Here is a 17425-nt window from a genome sequence, read left to right on the forward strand (position 1 = left end):
TTTAAATGGCGAACTAGAAGAAGAGGTGTACATGGATCTACCACCGGGATTTGATTATCACCAAAAAAATCGAGCAGTTTGCAGATTAAAGAAGTCATTGTACGGCCTAAAACAATCACCACGAGCATGGTTTGATCATTTTTCAAGGGTAGTTAAGGGCCATGGATATACACAGGGACAAACGGATCACACTCTATTTGTCAAACATACACTAGATGGGAAGATAACGGTCTTGATAGTATATGTAGATGACATAATTCTTACAGGTAACAATTCCGGAGAAATTGAGGAACTAAAGAGGATGATGGCAAAGGAATTTGAGGTCAAAGATCTTGGACCACTCAGATATTTTTTGGGAATGGAGATTGCTAGGAGCCACAAAGGAATTTATGTGTCGCAAAGGAAGTATGTACTAGATTTATTAAAGGAGACAAGTATGCTTGGCTGCAAACCTGCGGAGACACCAGTGGATTCAGGAAATAAAGCAAAACTGGGTGGAGGAGATCCTGTGGACAAAGGAAGATACCAACGTTTAGTTGGTAAACTAATCTACCTTTCACATACAAGGCCAGACATCGCATTCGCTGTTAGTTTAGTCAGCCAATACATGCACTCACCATGTAGAGGGCATCTTGAGGCCGTGTATAGAATACTCAGGTACTTAAAGAGAACACCAGGGAAAGGTTTGTTCTTCGGAAAGCACGACAAGAGGAAGCTTGAAGTCTTTACCGACGCTGACTGGGCAGGTTCAGTTGAAGACAGGAAGTCCACATCCGGTTATTGCACCTTGCTGTAGGGGAACTTGGTGACCTGGCGCAGCAAGAAACAAGCCGTTGTTGCAAGAAGCAGTGCAGAAGCCGAGTATAGAGCTATGGCACACAGGATATGTGAGATTATGTGGATAAAAAGGTTGCTAGAGGAGCTAACGGTTCAAAGTGAGTTTCCAGCACAGCTTTACTGTGACAATAAAGCCACCATCAGCATAGCACACAATCCGGTTCATCATGATAGGACTAAGCACGTCGAAGTGGACAGACATTTTATCAAGGATAAGTTAGAAACAGGAGTAATCAACATAGTATATGTTCCGACTAGTCAACAAGCAGCAGACATTCTCACTAAAGGGTTACCACGACAAACTTTTGAGTTTCTGACAGACAAGCTTGGACTCATCAATATCTACAGCCAAGCTTAAGGGGGAGTGTTGGCTCCGAGAATCTAGGATTAGTAATTAGCCCTGATTTTGTTTATTATCCTGATAGGGCAATTAGGTAAATTCGGATTATTGGCTTAGGAAGTTAGTTTTTAAAGTTTTAGATAAGCTATGTTATAGCCACTAGATAAGAGATTAGTTTTAGGGTTATCTTTACGTTAAAGGCTTCTCAAGCCTATTTATATTCGTTTTATCTCAGTTTAATAAAATATCTTAGAGTTTTCATTCAATCCGACTTTATAATTCTATGTATATTTTTGTAATTATGGTAAAATCATAACGTTAGAATACGACCCTAATTAAAATGCATATATTTTTCTCATACACTATGGGGTGGTGAGAAAATATATATTTTACATTCCAGAGAGATTCTAATTGGAGATACTATTGTTTCTGATACATAAGTTCCTATAGAAATGAGAAATGCCTTACTTTTGAGTGTGGTTTGAACGTAAGTGAAAATAACCAATTAAGTTTATAACAAAACTTAAAAATCGATCACTGATCCAATTTAAGTACCTCTACAGAAATAGACCTGAACAGAGGCAAGTGAATGTCCACTCTTCAGCCTCATGTTGATGTGGGGGTAAGACCCCATCTATAAAATTGGGGTAAGACCTCAACAAGTGAAATTGGATGTATCTTTTTTTTTTTTTTGGGGGGGGGGGGGGAAGAGGAGTGTTCTCAATATAGTGTCATGGCATTTTCTACAAGAACTTTTTTTCACTACATAAATTAATCTAAGGAATAAATTTACTAAAATCATTTAGAGACTGTACCCCTCTTTCATTATATTATTTTATGTTAAAGTATAAAAATATTGTTGGCTCACTTCCTAACAGCTTAAGCTTTTGGGATGGATTGGTAAACTAACATAGTATTAGAGCGGGAGGTCCTGGCTTCAAACTCCCATAATTACACTCTTTATCTCCATTTAAAATTATCATCATGTGTTAGATCTTTAATATATCTCGAGCTTAAATATTCACATGTTGGGTTTTCCAATTAATTTACTCACACAACTGTGCATTGTCCAGCCCACACTGAGAGAGAGTGTTAAAGTATAAAATTATTATTGGCTCACCTCCTAACAGCTTAAGCTTTTGGGATAGATTGGTAAGCAAACAATTATACCCAATTGCTTTTTCCTAGTTTTCTTCCACTCTAATTATATGTTAAAGTGAGTGGATGAACGTACACTTACATATATAAAATAGATATTGAGGCCCCCATTAAGTTTTTTTATATTCCATATTCGGACTTCTTTTTCGTTCTCTCTCTTTCCTCTTCCTTTCTAGATCTCTTTCTCCTACGATTTTGGCATGCACATTGTCTTCTAACTAGTATGTTACTCATTGGTAATCTAGTATGCTACTCATTTGCAACTGACGAGGCAATTCCGATAAAAACATATTTTGTTAACCTTTAACTTGGCCCCTAGGCCTACAAGCTCTTCGGGTGGAGAAACAACAGAAAGGTGAGCAAAGATCTTTTTTTCTTTTTTTTTTTTTTGGCTAGAAGGACGTATACTTAAATGGTATGTAACTACTTGAGACTTAAAACGGTATTGACCTGGTTCGCTGGGATGATTCATAACAAGAAGGGTTAATTCCATAGATGATTATTTTGGTTTATCCTTTATTCTATTTTGATCTTAACTTTTAAAATATCTCAAAGTTAGCCTCCAATTTATTTTTTCTAATTTTGGTCACTTTCTAAGCTAACTGTTTAAAATTGGATGGAAATAGCATGCGCAACTTTCCCGCTTTATTGGTGGGGCCTTCGAATTTTAAAAGTACCGAATGGGATTAGGGGCGTGATGGTATTAATGATTCTTATTTTTTTTTAAGTAGAAAAAAGAAAAAAGGTTTCTTGGTCGTAATTGATTACATTCAAAGAAGGGTAAAGATTCCAACTCCGAGCTCATGCACTTGCCGAACCCATCCAAAACATACCAACCCAACAAGAAAAATATGGCCAATACAGACTAGAACTAAAGCGACAGCCAAGAACCCCATGTCCGTTGGCCCTAAATCGCCGTCTGTTCAAAACCTCAAAACTTCAAATTTGCCGACTCACACCCGAAAAGGACACAAATACATGCAAAGAAATGGCTCTATATGTCTTGATATGATTCTTTGCATAAATATAAATGCACACGATTTTTACAAAATTCCAAACAAAACCTCAACATCATTTTTATCTTCCATATAAACACGTGCCTCACTTGTGCGCGCGAAAACGAAAGCCCACGGGAAAGTAAAATTCCAATTCCCATGAGGCACGTAAATATCTTTGGATTTGAGTTTCTTTTTTGGCGTATAATTTTGGTGTATAGTATATACTTTCAAATACGTCCATGGTCATTGGTCACCGACCCCGCGTGTGGGCAAGAGTAGCTATCAAAATTTTTGGTCAAATTTGTCATTTTGTTTTTGCCTAGAGGCGCAAAATCGTCATTCAGAACTTATGCTCCTTCCTGCCTCTTTCCTTTCTGTGGGGGCTCTGGAAATATGGCTGGTTAGTAGTTTTGAAAAGTTCGGAGAACCAAACAAAAGGATGATTCCATTTCTATGTTGGAAAGATTTAGGGGAAAAAACTTGTACTAGTCACTTTTATCTAAGATGAAAAATGCTTCAAGTAAGTTTACAATAATTGATAGGGAAACTCACTTGAATTTAGGTTTAGTGTTCATTTAAACTCAAAATTAAAGGTTGAACTGAACTCTACTCACATTTTAATTCTTAATTCTAACCGCTATTTTCTTGTTTAAAACTCAGCCAAAAAGTTCCTCTCACTAACTATTTTCACTCACATTTTTTTAAAAATCCATAGCTCTAATCACGTAACTAAACATTAGTTCAAATTTTATTTCATGTTTAAACCTTATATTACCAAATGTCAACTCGAATCACAAAAACTCACATATAAGTTCGAACTCAAAGATTCAAACCCACATAATTCAAACTTGCAAAACAAACGAACCTTAATTTACTATTATTTCCAGTAGGACAATTTACAATGAACCCATGTGATTTATCAAAATAACATAAACATCCTCTTAATTGAAATTAATTACGTTAAAATCATAATTCCATTTCTATGTTAGAAAGATTTAGGCTAAAAAACTTGTACTTGTCACTTTTATCTAGTTGACCGTTAAATTTTTTAAAATACTAGAAATGCCCTTTATGTATCAGAAAACGTTTCTAAGTTTTATGTTGTCCTAGAAATGACAAAGACCAAAAACTGAGTTTAATTACTATTATAAGTTATTTTAAAAATGCCCTTTATGTATCAGAAAACGTTTCTAAGTTTTATGTTGTCCTAGAAATGACAGAGACCAAAAAATGAGTTTAATTACTTTTATAAGTTTATATCTAAACTTAACAAAGTTAAGTGCAGGGGGAATTGACGTAATTTTTTTTACAGGAATAGTAGAAAATAGACCAATATGAAAAGTTTAAGAAAGTATATAGGCTAATTTTTAGTTATAGAAATTAATAGGCCATAATTTGTCAAGTTATGGTTCATAACCAGATAAATTATGGACAAACTTGTCAAGTTATGGTTCATAGCCAGACAAGTTATGGACAAAAATCGTGAATTATGGACAATAACTTGTCAAGTTATGGTTCATAACCAGACAAGTTATGGACAAAAATAAAAATTTGACATATTTATTAACTTATGTAAACTATTAGTCTATTAATTTTAATTCATCTCAAGTCTTGGCCTATTTTTCTCTTTCTCCCTTTTTTTTATAAAGGAAATGTCTATTATTTCGATAAAATACAAGGGTGTAAGATTCCTATATAATTGTAATTGAATAATATATAGAAAGGCAAACGAAGTAATTATCAAATTACCAAATTTACTCTTACGTTGAGTAGTGAAATATTTTTGTTAACGGGAAATTATAGTGAATAGACTAAGCGTTAACAATTTTAGAAGTAAACAACATATTTACTGAGCATGATAAATAATAGCGTATTTAATTTCCAGTTTTACCCTTAATTTTTATCTTTTTTTCCTCTTTCTTGTTAGATTTTCTCCGATCCTTATATTTCGCTCCCTCTCTTTGTTGCGTTTAACAAACCAAAACATGTCGCCAAATGCTCACCGTCGATCATCCTCGATCCTCAGTCATCAATCCTCCTTGGACGTTGATCCTTGCTATTCGCAATTTGGAACCGATCATTGATCATTACAACATACACACGATTAGATTCTTTCCGTGACATTGGGACGACATGTAAGGTTAGGTTTGCCTCTCTAATGAGCGGAGAAGTTGATACCAAAGAAGAGCACCATCCGACCACCAGAGTTTCTGCGATGTCCATGTTGAGCAAGCGTAAGGCAAAGGATGATCAAAGGCAATGGTGAAGCACTGATTTTAGAGAGAGAGAGAGAGAGAGAGAGAGAGAGAGAGTAAAAACTTGATTTACACATAAATGGCCTATTCATTTACAATTTCCAAAACTTCACCTATTAATTAATTTGTATTCCTACTTATCCTTCTCCCTTTGATAATTAAAGGAATAACCCATACAATTTGCTATTATACACCTTTTTTAAGCTAGAATTTTGTTGTAGACTGTCGTTATTAATATGAAATTGTGATAAATGTCGTTTTTACAATTCCTTTTAGTTGTAAGCAATATCCCAATTTTTTTAAGGGAAACAATATCCCTAATTTTTTTGGCAATGCGTTTGTTTTATTAGATTAAGATATTTGTCTTTTTAAAAATAAAGAAGTAATTTACTTATATGATCAATCATTTAGTTTTGGAAAATCAATTTATTGAAGATATTTATTATGTGCAATGTGGCTTGCATGATCAATGGTAAATCCTCATTGTCGATGAACTGATTGTAGAAGATACTAGCTGAGAATCTGTGCGTTGTCGTGAGAAATATTGTTGTATTATACAAAAAGTTTGAGATTTTTATAGTACATAATTAATTTATGTATACATTCATTAATGTATATAGAGTATTCTGGTTTAAAGTTTCTTACAATTTAATATAGTTGTTATTTTGCTTCTTTCTTCTGTTTTTTTTTTTAACTGCAAAATACAAATTTAAAAAAAAAATTAATAATAATTAAAGATGTTCAAAATCTTTAATTACATTTAGTGTAAATTAAAGGATTTAGAAATAGTTATATTACTTAGTCCTCGAGCATTTTCTGGATTGTTATGTTGTCTATGATTGAGAACTGAAATCATAGAATATTATTCAGATATGTATTTAAAGTAGTAAATATTGTTTTTTATTGATAAATGATCTAAATTAGTAAATATGTATTACCTTGTTCTTGCATTTTTGGGTCTGGTGTTTGTGGATCTATTGTGGTGGGAGTTGATATTTGTGGTGGTTGTGTTGGATACTAGATATCTGTTGTCTTTGATTTTGAGTTGAAATGGTAAAAAAAAATTTATATATGTATTTAAAATTACAAATATTATTTTTTATACATAATTGATATAAATTAGTAAATATGTCATGCCTTGTGGTTAATTTTTTGGGGTCTGGTGTTTGTGGATCCATTAATGTCGCAGTTGATATTTGTCCTGGTGGTATTAGAGGGTGGATGTCTTCAAATATTTTTTAAACAACTGTACTCATTTGTGCGCCTCTTTGATGAAAATAAACTTAAAAGATTTTTGTTTGTCCTTGTAGCTGATCAATGACTGGTGGGATACTAAATGGATCAATAAAGCCTCATCAATTGTTAATGTAGAACATGATTTTTTGATTAATGCTTGTGTTGTTTTGCCAAATATGGTGATGTCCATGTCTCTAGTATTATCTTCAATTTGTACGTTTAATTTGTACCTGTAATATATATGTTGAGAGTTAATTAATGTAGTACTTTATCTATTATAATTAATGAGGGTAAATAGATTTTAGTATTGATTTATTAGTAATCTTAATTACTATGGAGACGGTGTTGTCTTTATATAGTCATGACTATCACACTACCAACCGATCCTTGCTTGTTTTAACTGTTGATAATATCTAGGGCCAAAATTGTAATACCAACCTTGATCTATTAAAAATCCAGTTATTGCAGCTCTTACTGTAAATTTTACACTCTGGATAAGGAAAAGTTGTTAGCTTCAATAGTGACATTAAGGAGAAAAAGGAAGAAAAAATTTAATAATACTAACAAATTGCCTTCTGGATCTAATATTTTTAGCTCATTGATTATTTTCATGTTTTCTACTCTTTGTTCTTCAATCTATTGCATTGGTGATGTTGATGATGGTAGGAATTTAATTTATTGACTTTAGTGGGAAAATCTGTGTATGTAAATGCAACAATAATTAGATGAAAATGTGAGTAAAATTTTTATATATGCAGTAGAATAGGTTTTTGGAAAGATATTTTAGATTATTTTTGTTACCTGATCTTCAATGTTTTTGTCTCTGGTATATCTGAGTCGATGTAGAAAATTGTTGTTGTGGTACTTGAAAAATATGGATTGTCTGAGATATTAATAGTACATTAATTAGTATTTTGATCTAGGTTTTGTCTTTATATGTGTAATTATTATAATAAAATGTTGGAAAAAATACCTAGATATTGTTTGACTAACATTGCTGTAAAAATTGCTACACCTGGTCCGTTAAATGATTTCAAAATATTCTCATGAAATTGGTCTACTTTGTGTCCCCATAAGGTAACCTGTAATTGTTCATTTTTGTTACAAAGTTAGAATAAAAAGAAAGAATTAGAACAAAAGATTTGAAATGGTGATAAGACCTTGTACTTTTATTAAATGGTTTTTAGCATGATTATGATAAAATGTATGTTAAATTTATTTACCTTATGTTTTGTATCATTTTGGTCCATTGTGTTGTTGATATTTGTCTACTCTATTGTTTGGACACTTGTCAAAACTCTAATAGCATCTAGTGTTAAGTAGATATAAAGTGTTATAAATACATGTTGATAAATTAATAATGATTTGACTTTATTGAAATAAGCAATTCATATTACCACTTAAAATTTCAGTGTTGTGGATTCTTTGCTGTAGCTGATCAAACTCGGTGAAGTAAATGGAATGGAATAGGTGGTACTTCTTCTGTAACAAGGATGAAAGATGTTGCATGTTCGAACTAAAGCATTGCACTGTGTGGTACAACATTGTATGTTGGCTTGTTTTCAGTTACATAAAAATTGTTAACGTCATATGTGTTGCCTAGTTGAATTTTTTGAGAAATGATATCTGAGTCACGTGCTCGAATTGATCCTTGGATTACTTCATACTACAAATAAAAAAAATAAAATAATTATTTATTTATTTATATTGAATATTAGATAAAATATGATGTAATATAGTATTTATAAAAGTTGTTACCTCTTCATCAACTAAAATATAGTCAATATGAAACGTCCTGTAATAAAATCGTTGTTTGTCCATAATCTAAAAATTCGTGCTCTGATAATTCCATATATTTCATTTGATTTTAATGCATGAATTGGTGTTATCATTTTGCCTAATTGTTAAGAGTAATAAATAATTGTTTAGTATGTGAATGAATAATTTTATTGGACATGTCTTTAAATTATTAGTAATAAAGTGTTTTAATAGTATCAAAAACGTAATATTATATATATATATATATATGTGATATTCTATATTTTTATATGATATTGTGTAAAATTTCTTTGTAGACAATATTTTTTATATGCTTTGGATATTTATTAATTGAATCATGAATTAGTATGTGTAATCCTTTTGGACTTGTTACTCTAGATAAAGCGACATATAATTGCCCGTGAGTAAAAATTTTATTTCCTAAATATAGTCCAATTTTATTCAGAGATTGTCCTTGATTTTATTTTTTGTCATTGCATAACAGATTTTTACAAGAAACTATCGTCTTTTTAATGTGAATGGCCATTTAGACTCATGTAGAGTCATTTCAATTCTTAAAATATAAATTTTTTTCATTAGTATTATTTTAATTTATGATTCCTTCTATTATTTTATTTGTTAATTGTGTAATGATAAATCTTGTCCATAGCATAGTCTAGTAGATTGATTTAGATTTCTCAATAGCATAATTAGAGTCCCAAGTTTAAGTTATAATTCATGTGGCGGTATACCATTAAAGTTTAGATTGTGTAGAAATTCTTAGGGATATAAGAGATTTAGTTCATCTATGTTTTCAGATGAAGATGTAATTGTGACATGGCTATTATTAGATTTTAATTCATCAGGTACTAGAGATAGTATATAATTATTAATATCGTTAGCTATTTTATTTTAGGTGTTATTATTACTCTTTGTTTTAAATATTCAATATTGCTAAAATGGTTATATATTAATGTTGAAATTTTTTGAATTGAATTTGATTCATAATGTACTATGTATTTTTCTGGTATTTTTATTCACGTAGTATCTATTGGGAATGGTGTCCTAGAAGCATGAGATGTAATAGGATATTTATTATTTATTTAATAAAAGAGTTTATTCATTATTTTATGTGCATATATTTATGAATATTTTATGAATATCAATAAAAATTCCATGATTATTTATGTAACCTTAAACATTGTATATAAGTGTTATATACAAGAGGATAATGTTTAAGGATAATAATCAAAAAGTAATGTTCATAATGAATTTAATTAAAGTTCAGAATCTTTAATTAAAACATTAATAATACATGCCATTCCCATTTAGAATGGAACGGTGTTATCCGCACTGTTAATATGGTGAGATATTGAATGAGTGTATTTCACATAATGAGATTATATGGAACAAGGACACAGACACAATATGAATTTCTAATAATTCCGTTAAGTATAGAAATTCTAATTGAGTCTACCGATGGTCATATATAGGATGGTCTTAATCCTGAGTTCTTAACAGACTCCTATTTATGGATTTGTGTCTTTTGATTTACTCGGTACAGATTTTGAGATCCTGAATCCTATTCCTTGTATTTTGGAGACATGATGAAGTAGGTAGCCGGGAATGTTATTACACGAGATGGAATCCATTCCTTCTTAAGAAAGAAGTAAATAAATAATTCTCTTGAGGGTTGATTCGGTACTTAGACCAATAGGAGCTCCGATTCATGAATGTGTTTTATAAATCACTGTCCATTAGAGAATCAATGGTACTCAAGGATAAAGAAGTAATTAGAGAGGTTAACGGATATTACCTTGCTCTAATTATGAATTATTTATGGAGGATTGATCTATATGCAATGACTATATCAAATAGACACTTCACAGTTTAGAAGTAATTTATATCTACAATTTTGAGAGTACAATTTCAAGTTTATAGTGGAGTAACTATTGGAATTAATAGAATTAATTAATTAATTAAAGTGTTTAATTGATTATTAATTTTATTGGAGCTCGGGATTATAGGTCCATTAGTCCCCGCGTCGTCCTAGTAATTCTGCCAGACACAGAGGGCAAAATGGGAATTTTAGAATTACAATTCTAAAATTAAACACTCGAAAATAATTAATTGAGAATTAATTATTATTTAAATAATGTGATTATTTAAATTTAAATTTGAACACATCCAGATTTATCCATTTAAACTTATTTGATAAGTTGTTCAATTTAGAATTCAAATTAATTTAAGTTTGACTTAAATTGGAATTTGAATTTGAGTCAAAATTGGACTACAGGATAAAGGATGATTTTTCTCTTCCTTCCCTATCTGCAAATTGGCGCCACACAGGGATGAAAATCCCCTAGAATGGCCAGCCATAAGGAATAGAGGAAAAGATGATATTTTGTTCAAAATTCAAATAGGAGATAATTGACAAGCTTTATCTTGGAGATAGAGATTGGATTCCTTCTAGAAGATTGACTTCTACTCTATAAATAAGAGAATGGGAGACAATTTTCGGAATGGATTTTTGCCCTAATTTTAGAGGTGGCCGAAATTTCTCTATAGAAAGAAGGAAACATTTTTCTCCAAAAAATTCCACATCGTGCATGCGTTAGTGTTTGTGGAAATTTAAGTGTTTATTGTAACCCGTTTTGTCTCATGTGTGCCCACACACACGTCTTCGTGGATTCTAGGAATTGACGTGGAAGACATTGGTTTTCTAAACACAAAGCTTTGGAGCAAGGATTGTTCGAGGTCAAAGAACTCAAGTTATTATCCGAGTCGGCCTCTAGGTATTTTTCATTTGTTTGAATTAGATATTCATTATTATTTGTGTCGAGGCAAGTCTAAATCGAGAGATACGTGCCGAGGCAAGCTCGACATTATCATTTGTTTGAATTAGATATTCATTATTTGTGTCGATAAATTCTACGTCCATTTGTGGAACGATACGACACATGTTGATTTGACCGTGATCATTTTTTAGTGACTTTTTTATTATCCATATGTTAATTACAATATAAAATTATTTCAGCAATCTAAAAGAAAAAGTAAATGTGTTTGCCTAAATAATCTTTTTGCAATTAACAATGAAATATTAAAATTGGTAATAAATAGTTAGGCAACTAATTCTGTAATAACATTCAACTCATTTTATTGTTGCATGTATTAAGAATCTCTTAGTAACTAAGTTAACTAATAAACTTATTATATTACATATTTGTAACTATGATTTAGTTCAAGTAAAATAATACAAAAACATGTATAATGATTATATATTTACAATGGTAAAAATATGAAATTAAGAATGCTGAGTATAATTATATAAAAACAGATTAATAAAATAGAAAAATACATAAATGAAATTTATATACAAACAATGGAATAAATATAAAGCTTCATGTGCTATAGCTGCTTCCTTTACAAATGAACAAACAAATTAAAAGTTCTCCACAACAAAATCTGATTATAAAATTTTATAGGAAGAGAAAAAAGAAGTTAAAAAATCGAGAAAAAGATAAATAAGTGAATTAATAAGTAAGTATTTTATAGTAATATCTTTATAAAGTAACTGTGGTGTAGATATTCAATATTCTTGTGATTAATATAATTGATTTATAATTGTGACTATCTTGTGGCTGCCTATTGAAATATTTTTCATAAAATGAAAAACATTAATGGTAACAGCACAAAAGTATAAAAATTAATAAGGTATTATATCCGTCGCATACATTATAATGTCTCTACAATACAAAATATATAATTAGAGTAAAATATAAAATTATTCAGAAACTACCAGGTGACTTAAAATAAAAGGGGAAAACAGAGTATAAAAAGAAAAGAAAAAAATAAACAGAAAAAGTAATAAGTAGATAAAAAATAAGATAGTTACTCAAATAGTATTAAAAAACCAGACACAGTGAAGGTATCAAGGACCCAATAAAAGCTGCAGTCTCATTTGCATTAAAATGACCCCAAAAAAAAAAGCCGAAGCCAAGAACAAATAAAAAGGTTAAAAACTGAAAACAAAAATGTATAATTAGACTATAAAACAGAAACACACCCAAAAGCCCCTGTGCAGGAAAAAAACTGAGATTTTTTCCTATATTTAATACTCAGTATAAAAATAAAATGGCAAAATGTACAAATCAAATTCTCGCAATATAAAAGAAAGGCTAATGTGTGAATGAACAAATATTGAAAACAATAGTAAAATCTAAAACAATTGAAGTTCTATTCTTTCTATATTAGAAATCAGAATCAAAATGACATAAGTAAAATAATCAAAAAAATATTAGTAAAGGAAGATAGATAAACTCCGAGTGTAAGTAAGATAAACATCTAAGAAACAAAGAAAAAAAAACATACTATAAAGACAAATAAACTTTGATTTGAATAGAAAAAAACAAAAAGAATAAAAAATCTAAAATAAGCCGTGAACAAAATAAAACAAAGAATAGTCATCAAAGTTTTCCTTTTTATAACATAAAAGAAAAGGCCGAAAAAAAATTCATCAAAAAGAGATAGATAGTGTTGACGGTGGAATTAAGACATTACTGAATTACTCCGCAGTAGCCTGCTGGGTTATTGGTTTGGAACTTATAATTTTACTGAATATGCTAGAATTTATATTAGGGTTTAGGATAGGTTGTGAAGTAAGTAAGATAATGCTTATGAAAGTAAGAACGCACAGGAATTTTATAGTGGTTCACCCTTCTCAACAAGAGCTACATCCACTGTATTATATTTCTCTTGTCTTTGTTCTTACAAGTTACATATGCATAAGGAAAAAAATATATCCTCCTCTCTCTCGGGGGCTCTTCCCCTTTTATAGTGGATATTGCATGAGTCTCTACCCAATGGTAGGAGGTTTGGACCATTTGACCGTGTCTTTCATAGGGTCCGCCCACTCGAGTGGCCTATGGCCTCTTTTGTTTAGACCGTAGCCTACCATTACCTTTTGGACTGTTCACTCATCCAATTTGTCCCCCCATTACGGCTCTGTAGATCCCCTGTAATAGCTAGTGATCCGTTTTAGGCGATTTTAGGGGCTTGTAATCATTTCCTATGCAACTGATCTTCTCCAAACCCAGACGCAACCTTGGGATATTCGGCTGGTCTTCTCAGGAATCTTCCTTGGGATGTGGATCCAATTGCTTGTGCTCTGCCGTCTGCGCCTATGCTAACATCTGCCGAGGGTAGCCTCTCTCACGGCCGACTTTATCGCGTTATTTTGCCCGGACTGGTCTCGCAGACCTCGACTGTGTATAGGGTCGACGGTCTCGGTCTCCTTATACATTCGGCTCTCCTGTCATACAGGAGAGACTAATGAGACTCGGGCATCGAGGGCTAAATGACGTGACAGGCATGGAGTCACGTGTGGCCTGATTATTGTCTGACGTGTCAATATGAATTTTCCCACACAGCAGATAGTATCCGAACTCAAACTGAAATGAATTATAAGTCAATCATTTTTAGCAATAAATAAGTAAATCAACAAAAGACGAATCAAAATAAGTAAAAACAAAAAACAAAATACTAAGAGTCAGAAAATTTGTATAAAAAAGAATAGACAAAATCAGAGTCCGAATGAAATAGACATATTATACATATGAGCTCACTTACAGAGCGCATGAAATCAGTCCCAGCGAAGATAGAACTATCCAGATAGAAGCCTCTTTTTGGGCAGAAGAATGGAGTAAAGCCAGAAGTAAAGAATCATAAAAATAAAAAATAAAAAATAAAAAAATTTTAAGGCCTATCTGGTAGCCTATAGAAAATTACAATAAACCTTAACGTTTTCCCAAAAATTTGAACACATCATGCACAAAAGAACACAAGCCAACAAAAAAAAAAAAAAAAAAAAAAAAAAAAAAAAAAGGGGGAGGGGGCCAAAAAATCACAGAACATGAATTCAGCCAAAAACAGACAAAAAACAAAACAAAAATGCGAATAAAAAAAAAGAAATAACAAAACCAAAAAGAACAAAGAAACCCTTTACCAAAACCGCAGAAAAAATCAGAGCAAAATCAGAAATCAAAACAACTGAGGAACCCAGAAGGAAGAACAGATGGAAGCCCAGTGTTTGTGCCGAAATGAAATGAAAAACGCGAAGAGGATCACAACATCAAAAAAAGGATCTAAGGTTTTTACAAAAAATTAGATTCAAAAAGCAAAGAGAGGTGGAGATAAGGTTGACAATCTGAGTAGCGACACGATTACACAATTCGAAATCCGCATGAAGTTAATGGGTTTAAGTTTACTATAAATAAGTTTATGTCACAATCGGGTTGACACGATTAATACGATTAATAAATGAATTGGGTTAGGATTGATCTCCTAACAGGAAGTGACATAAATTGACACGATTAACTATGTGTCATTTACAATCTAATTATATGTGATATAACATGAAAGTTTATATGACAAATTAAATACAAATAATGTAAATTTTAATATTTATAGGTAAAATTCATTTATTTTTCTTAAAGAAAAAGATAAATTGACCAATAAATATGTTAAACATGTCTTGATCGTATTAAATAAGTCATTATTACATTAGTTATTTATTCTATATATTAATTTAAACGGATTATATGAGTTGACACGATTAACACAATTAATAAATAAATCGTGTTTAAATTAATTTTTTTTACACATTTAATAAACATATCATGTTTATATTTTTTGGAGACAATGAGAGGCCATCCAAGGAAGACAAGGTCTAGGACTTTCATGCCCAATGAAATTATGGAAAAGCCCAACAGGCAAACAAATAAAAGAATGAAGAAATGAGGACAAATCGGTAAAATCAAACCATGAAGCCTAAAAAGACCTTAAAGTCCCCGACCAGAAGAAAAAGAAAGGAAAGTAAAAAAGGGTGAAAATGCCACTTCACTCTTCAGTCTACAGTAAATTCTGCCTCTCCTTTAGTATATTTATAATATTAGAAATCTTCTTTTTTAGCTCTTAAGGTGGTTTTTTACTAATAAATTTCCCCTTGGAACAAAAACTAGGAGGACATTTTCGTAACAACACTTTCAACTGTCATCCTCGTCCGTGTCATAGCTGACTCCCTGTCCAGACAATGGAAAACGCGCATGAAGGAGACCGGAATAGCCGGTAAAAAAGTAATTAAAAAGCGCATAATGGAGCCCACACGTCTCTCTAGCGATCACCGCCACGTGTCCACTCTTATCCTTTTCCTCCACTTTCGCTCGCCTCCCCTACCCTAACCCCATAAATAGGCGGCCCAACTGTAACTCATCCCCTCCAATACCTCTATCTTCCATTTTCTCTCTCTAAAAACCAAAATCCCCTTTCTCTTTCTCTCTCTAAAAATGGCGACAAATCTGCTTCACTTTCGACCCTCCCTCGTCCGATCCTGCGCGATCCCGAACCCTAAGTCCGATCACGCTCGCCGGAAAACCTCCTCGTCCTCCTCAGCCAGTTGGTGGACCCCGCTCTTCGGATGGTCGTCGGAACCGGACTACATTGACGCCGACGGTAGAGCGGATTCGCCGGAGAAATCTGACGGCGGATCGGAGCCTTCCAGATCCTCGCGCTTCGCTCCCGGATGCTTCACGGAGGAGAAGGCGAAGCGGCTCAGGATGCTGACGAAGGAAACGGCTTCGTTTCACGATGTCATGTATCACTCGGCGATCGCCTCGAGGCTCGCCTTCGACTTCAAGAACGGCTCCGATCTGTGAGTTCCGGCACCGGCGCAGCCTTAGTTTTTTTTTTTTTTTGGGTGGGGGTGGTTTTGTGGATAAGTAAATTCGTTCCCGAGAAATTAGGAGTTGAAAATGACGTATTCGTGTTAAATTTGATTCCGTGGGCTGTAGAAATTAGGGTGTATATAGAGAAGTGTATATATACATAAATATGTGCTAGTGACGCTGCTTTGTATTGAGCTCAATAATTGTGATTTGTGAAACAACATTAATGGATTATGCGATGTGGCTGAGTTTGATTGATGCCTAATTACTGTTGTTTGTTCTTATCCCCATGACTTGTTGGAATTAATGTACTTTGGAGTAAAATTAACGTATAATCATCTTCTGGGTCCCACAGAGTGCGTAAGCCTGGACGGTGCATTTGTTTATTTTCTTTTTTATTTTCAGAAATTACATAGTAAACTGCAGATTTTTGAAATCATTTGAAATTTTAATAAAATAGCTAATAGTTGCTCATACGATGACCCTTTCTTGAAATTTTTTAAACCCAAATTTCATATCTAATGTGTTCCGAGTATTTTTATTATTTTTTAACTCTCACAAAGTATGCTGTTAAAATCATTTTAAAAAAAATGCTGTTAAAATTATTCTAAACAAATATGCTAGTTGACTCATTCTCTCTCCCTCTCTCTCTTTTTTTTTGGGGTTTTTTTTTTTTTTTTTGGTTATTTCATTTGACAATATATGTTTGGGACTATGGAGGGAAGGTTAAGATTAATGGTCTGTAAGAGTGGGATTTGGCTTTGGATTGTGTGTGGTGGTGGATACGTAAATCTAGCAAGTGGGTGTTGGTTATTTGGGTCATTGGTTGGTATGATTATGGTATGTTTGGATATTCCTTAAGATCCTCGATCGAACTTTTCTACCGTCATCAAGTATCCCAACTGGAATATACCCACGTACTATGACGATATTTATGTAAAAGTTTACTATTCATGAGTATATCCTTCCCAATTCTTTTAATAGGTTCAAATTAATGCTTAATAGACTAAACAGTTCAAACCATTAATAAGTAAGGGTGAATATCGGACGAAAACCGACATTTTTAATCAAATCGACTACAACACTCAATTTTAAATGGTTAATTTACGGTCGGTTTTCTCT

The 17425-nt window shown here is 32.3% G+C and overlaps 1 protein-coding gene across 1 annotated transcript; it reads left to right on the top strand.

Annotated features, from left to right (window-relative positions):
- Nucleotides 1–15836: 15836 nt before the first annotated feature.
- Nucleotides 15837–16568, top strand: LOC21408329. Its single transcript, XM_010100681.2, has one exon. The coding sequence runs from the start codon at nucleotides 15926–15928 to the stop codon at nucleotides 16292–16294; it is 369 nt and encodes a 122-aa protein (XP_010098983.1). The 5' UTR covers nucleotides 15837–15925; the 3' UTR covers nucleotides 16295–16568.
- The last annotated feature ends 857 nt before the right edge of the window (nucleotides 16569–17425 follow it).

The sequence above is a fragment of the Morus notabilis genome, unplaced genomic scaffold, assembly GCF_000414095.1.
Source record: "Morus notabilis unplaced genomic scaffold, ASM41409v2 Scaffold100, whole genome shotgun sequence".
Lineage (NCBI taxonomy): Eukaryota > Viridiplantae > Streptophyta > Magnoliopsida > Rosales > Moraceae > Morus > Morus notabilis.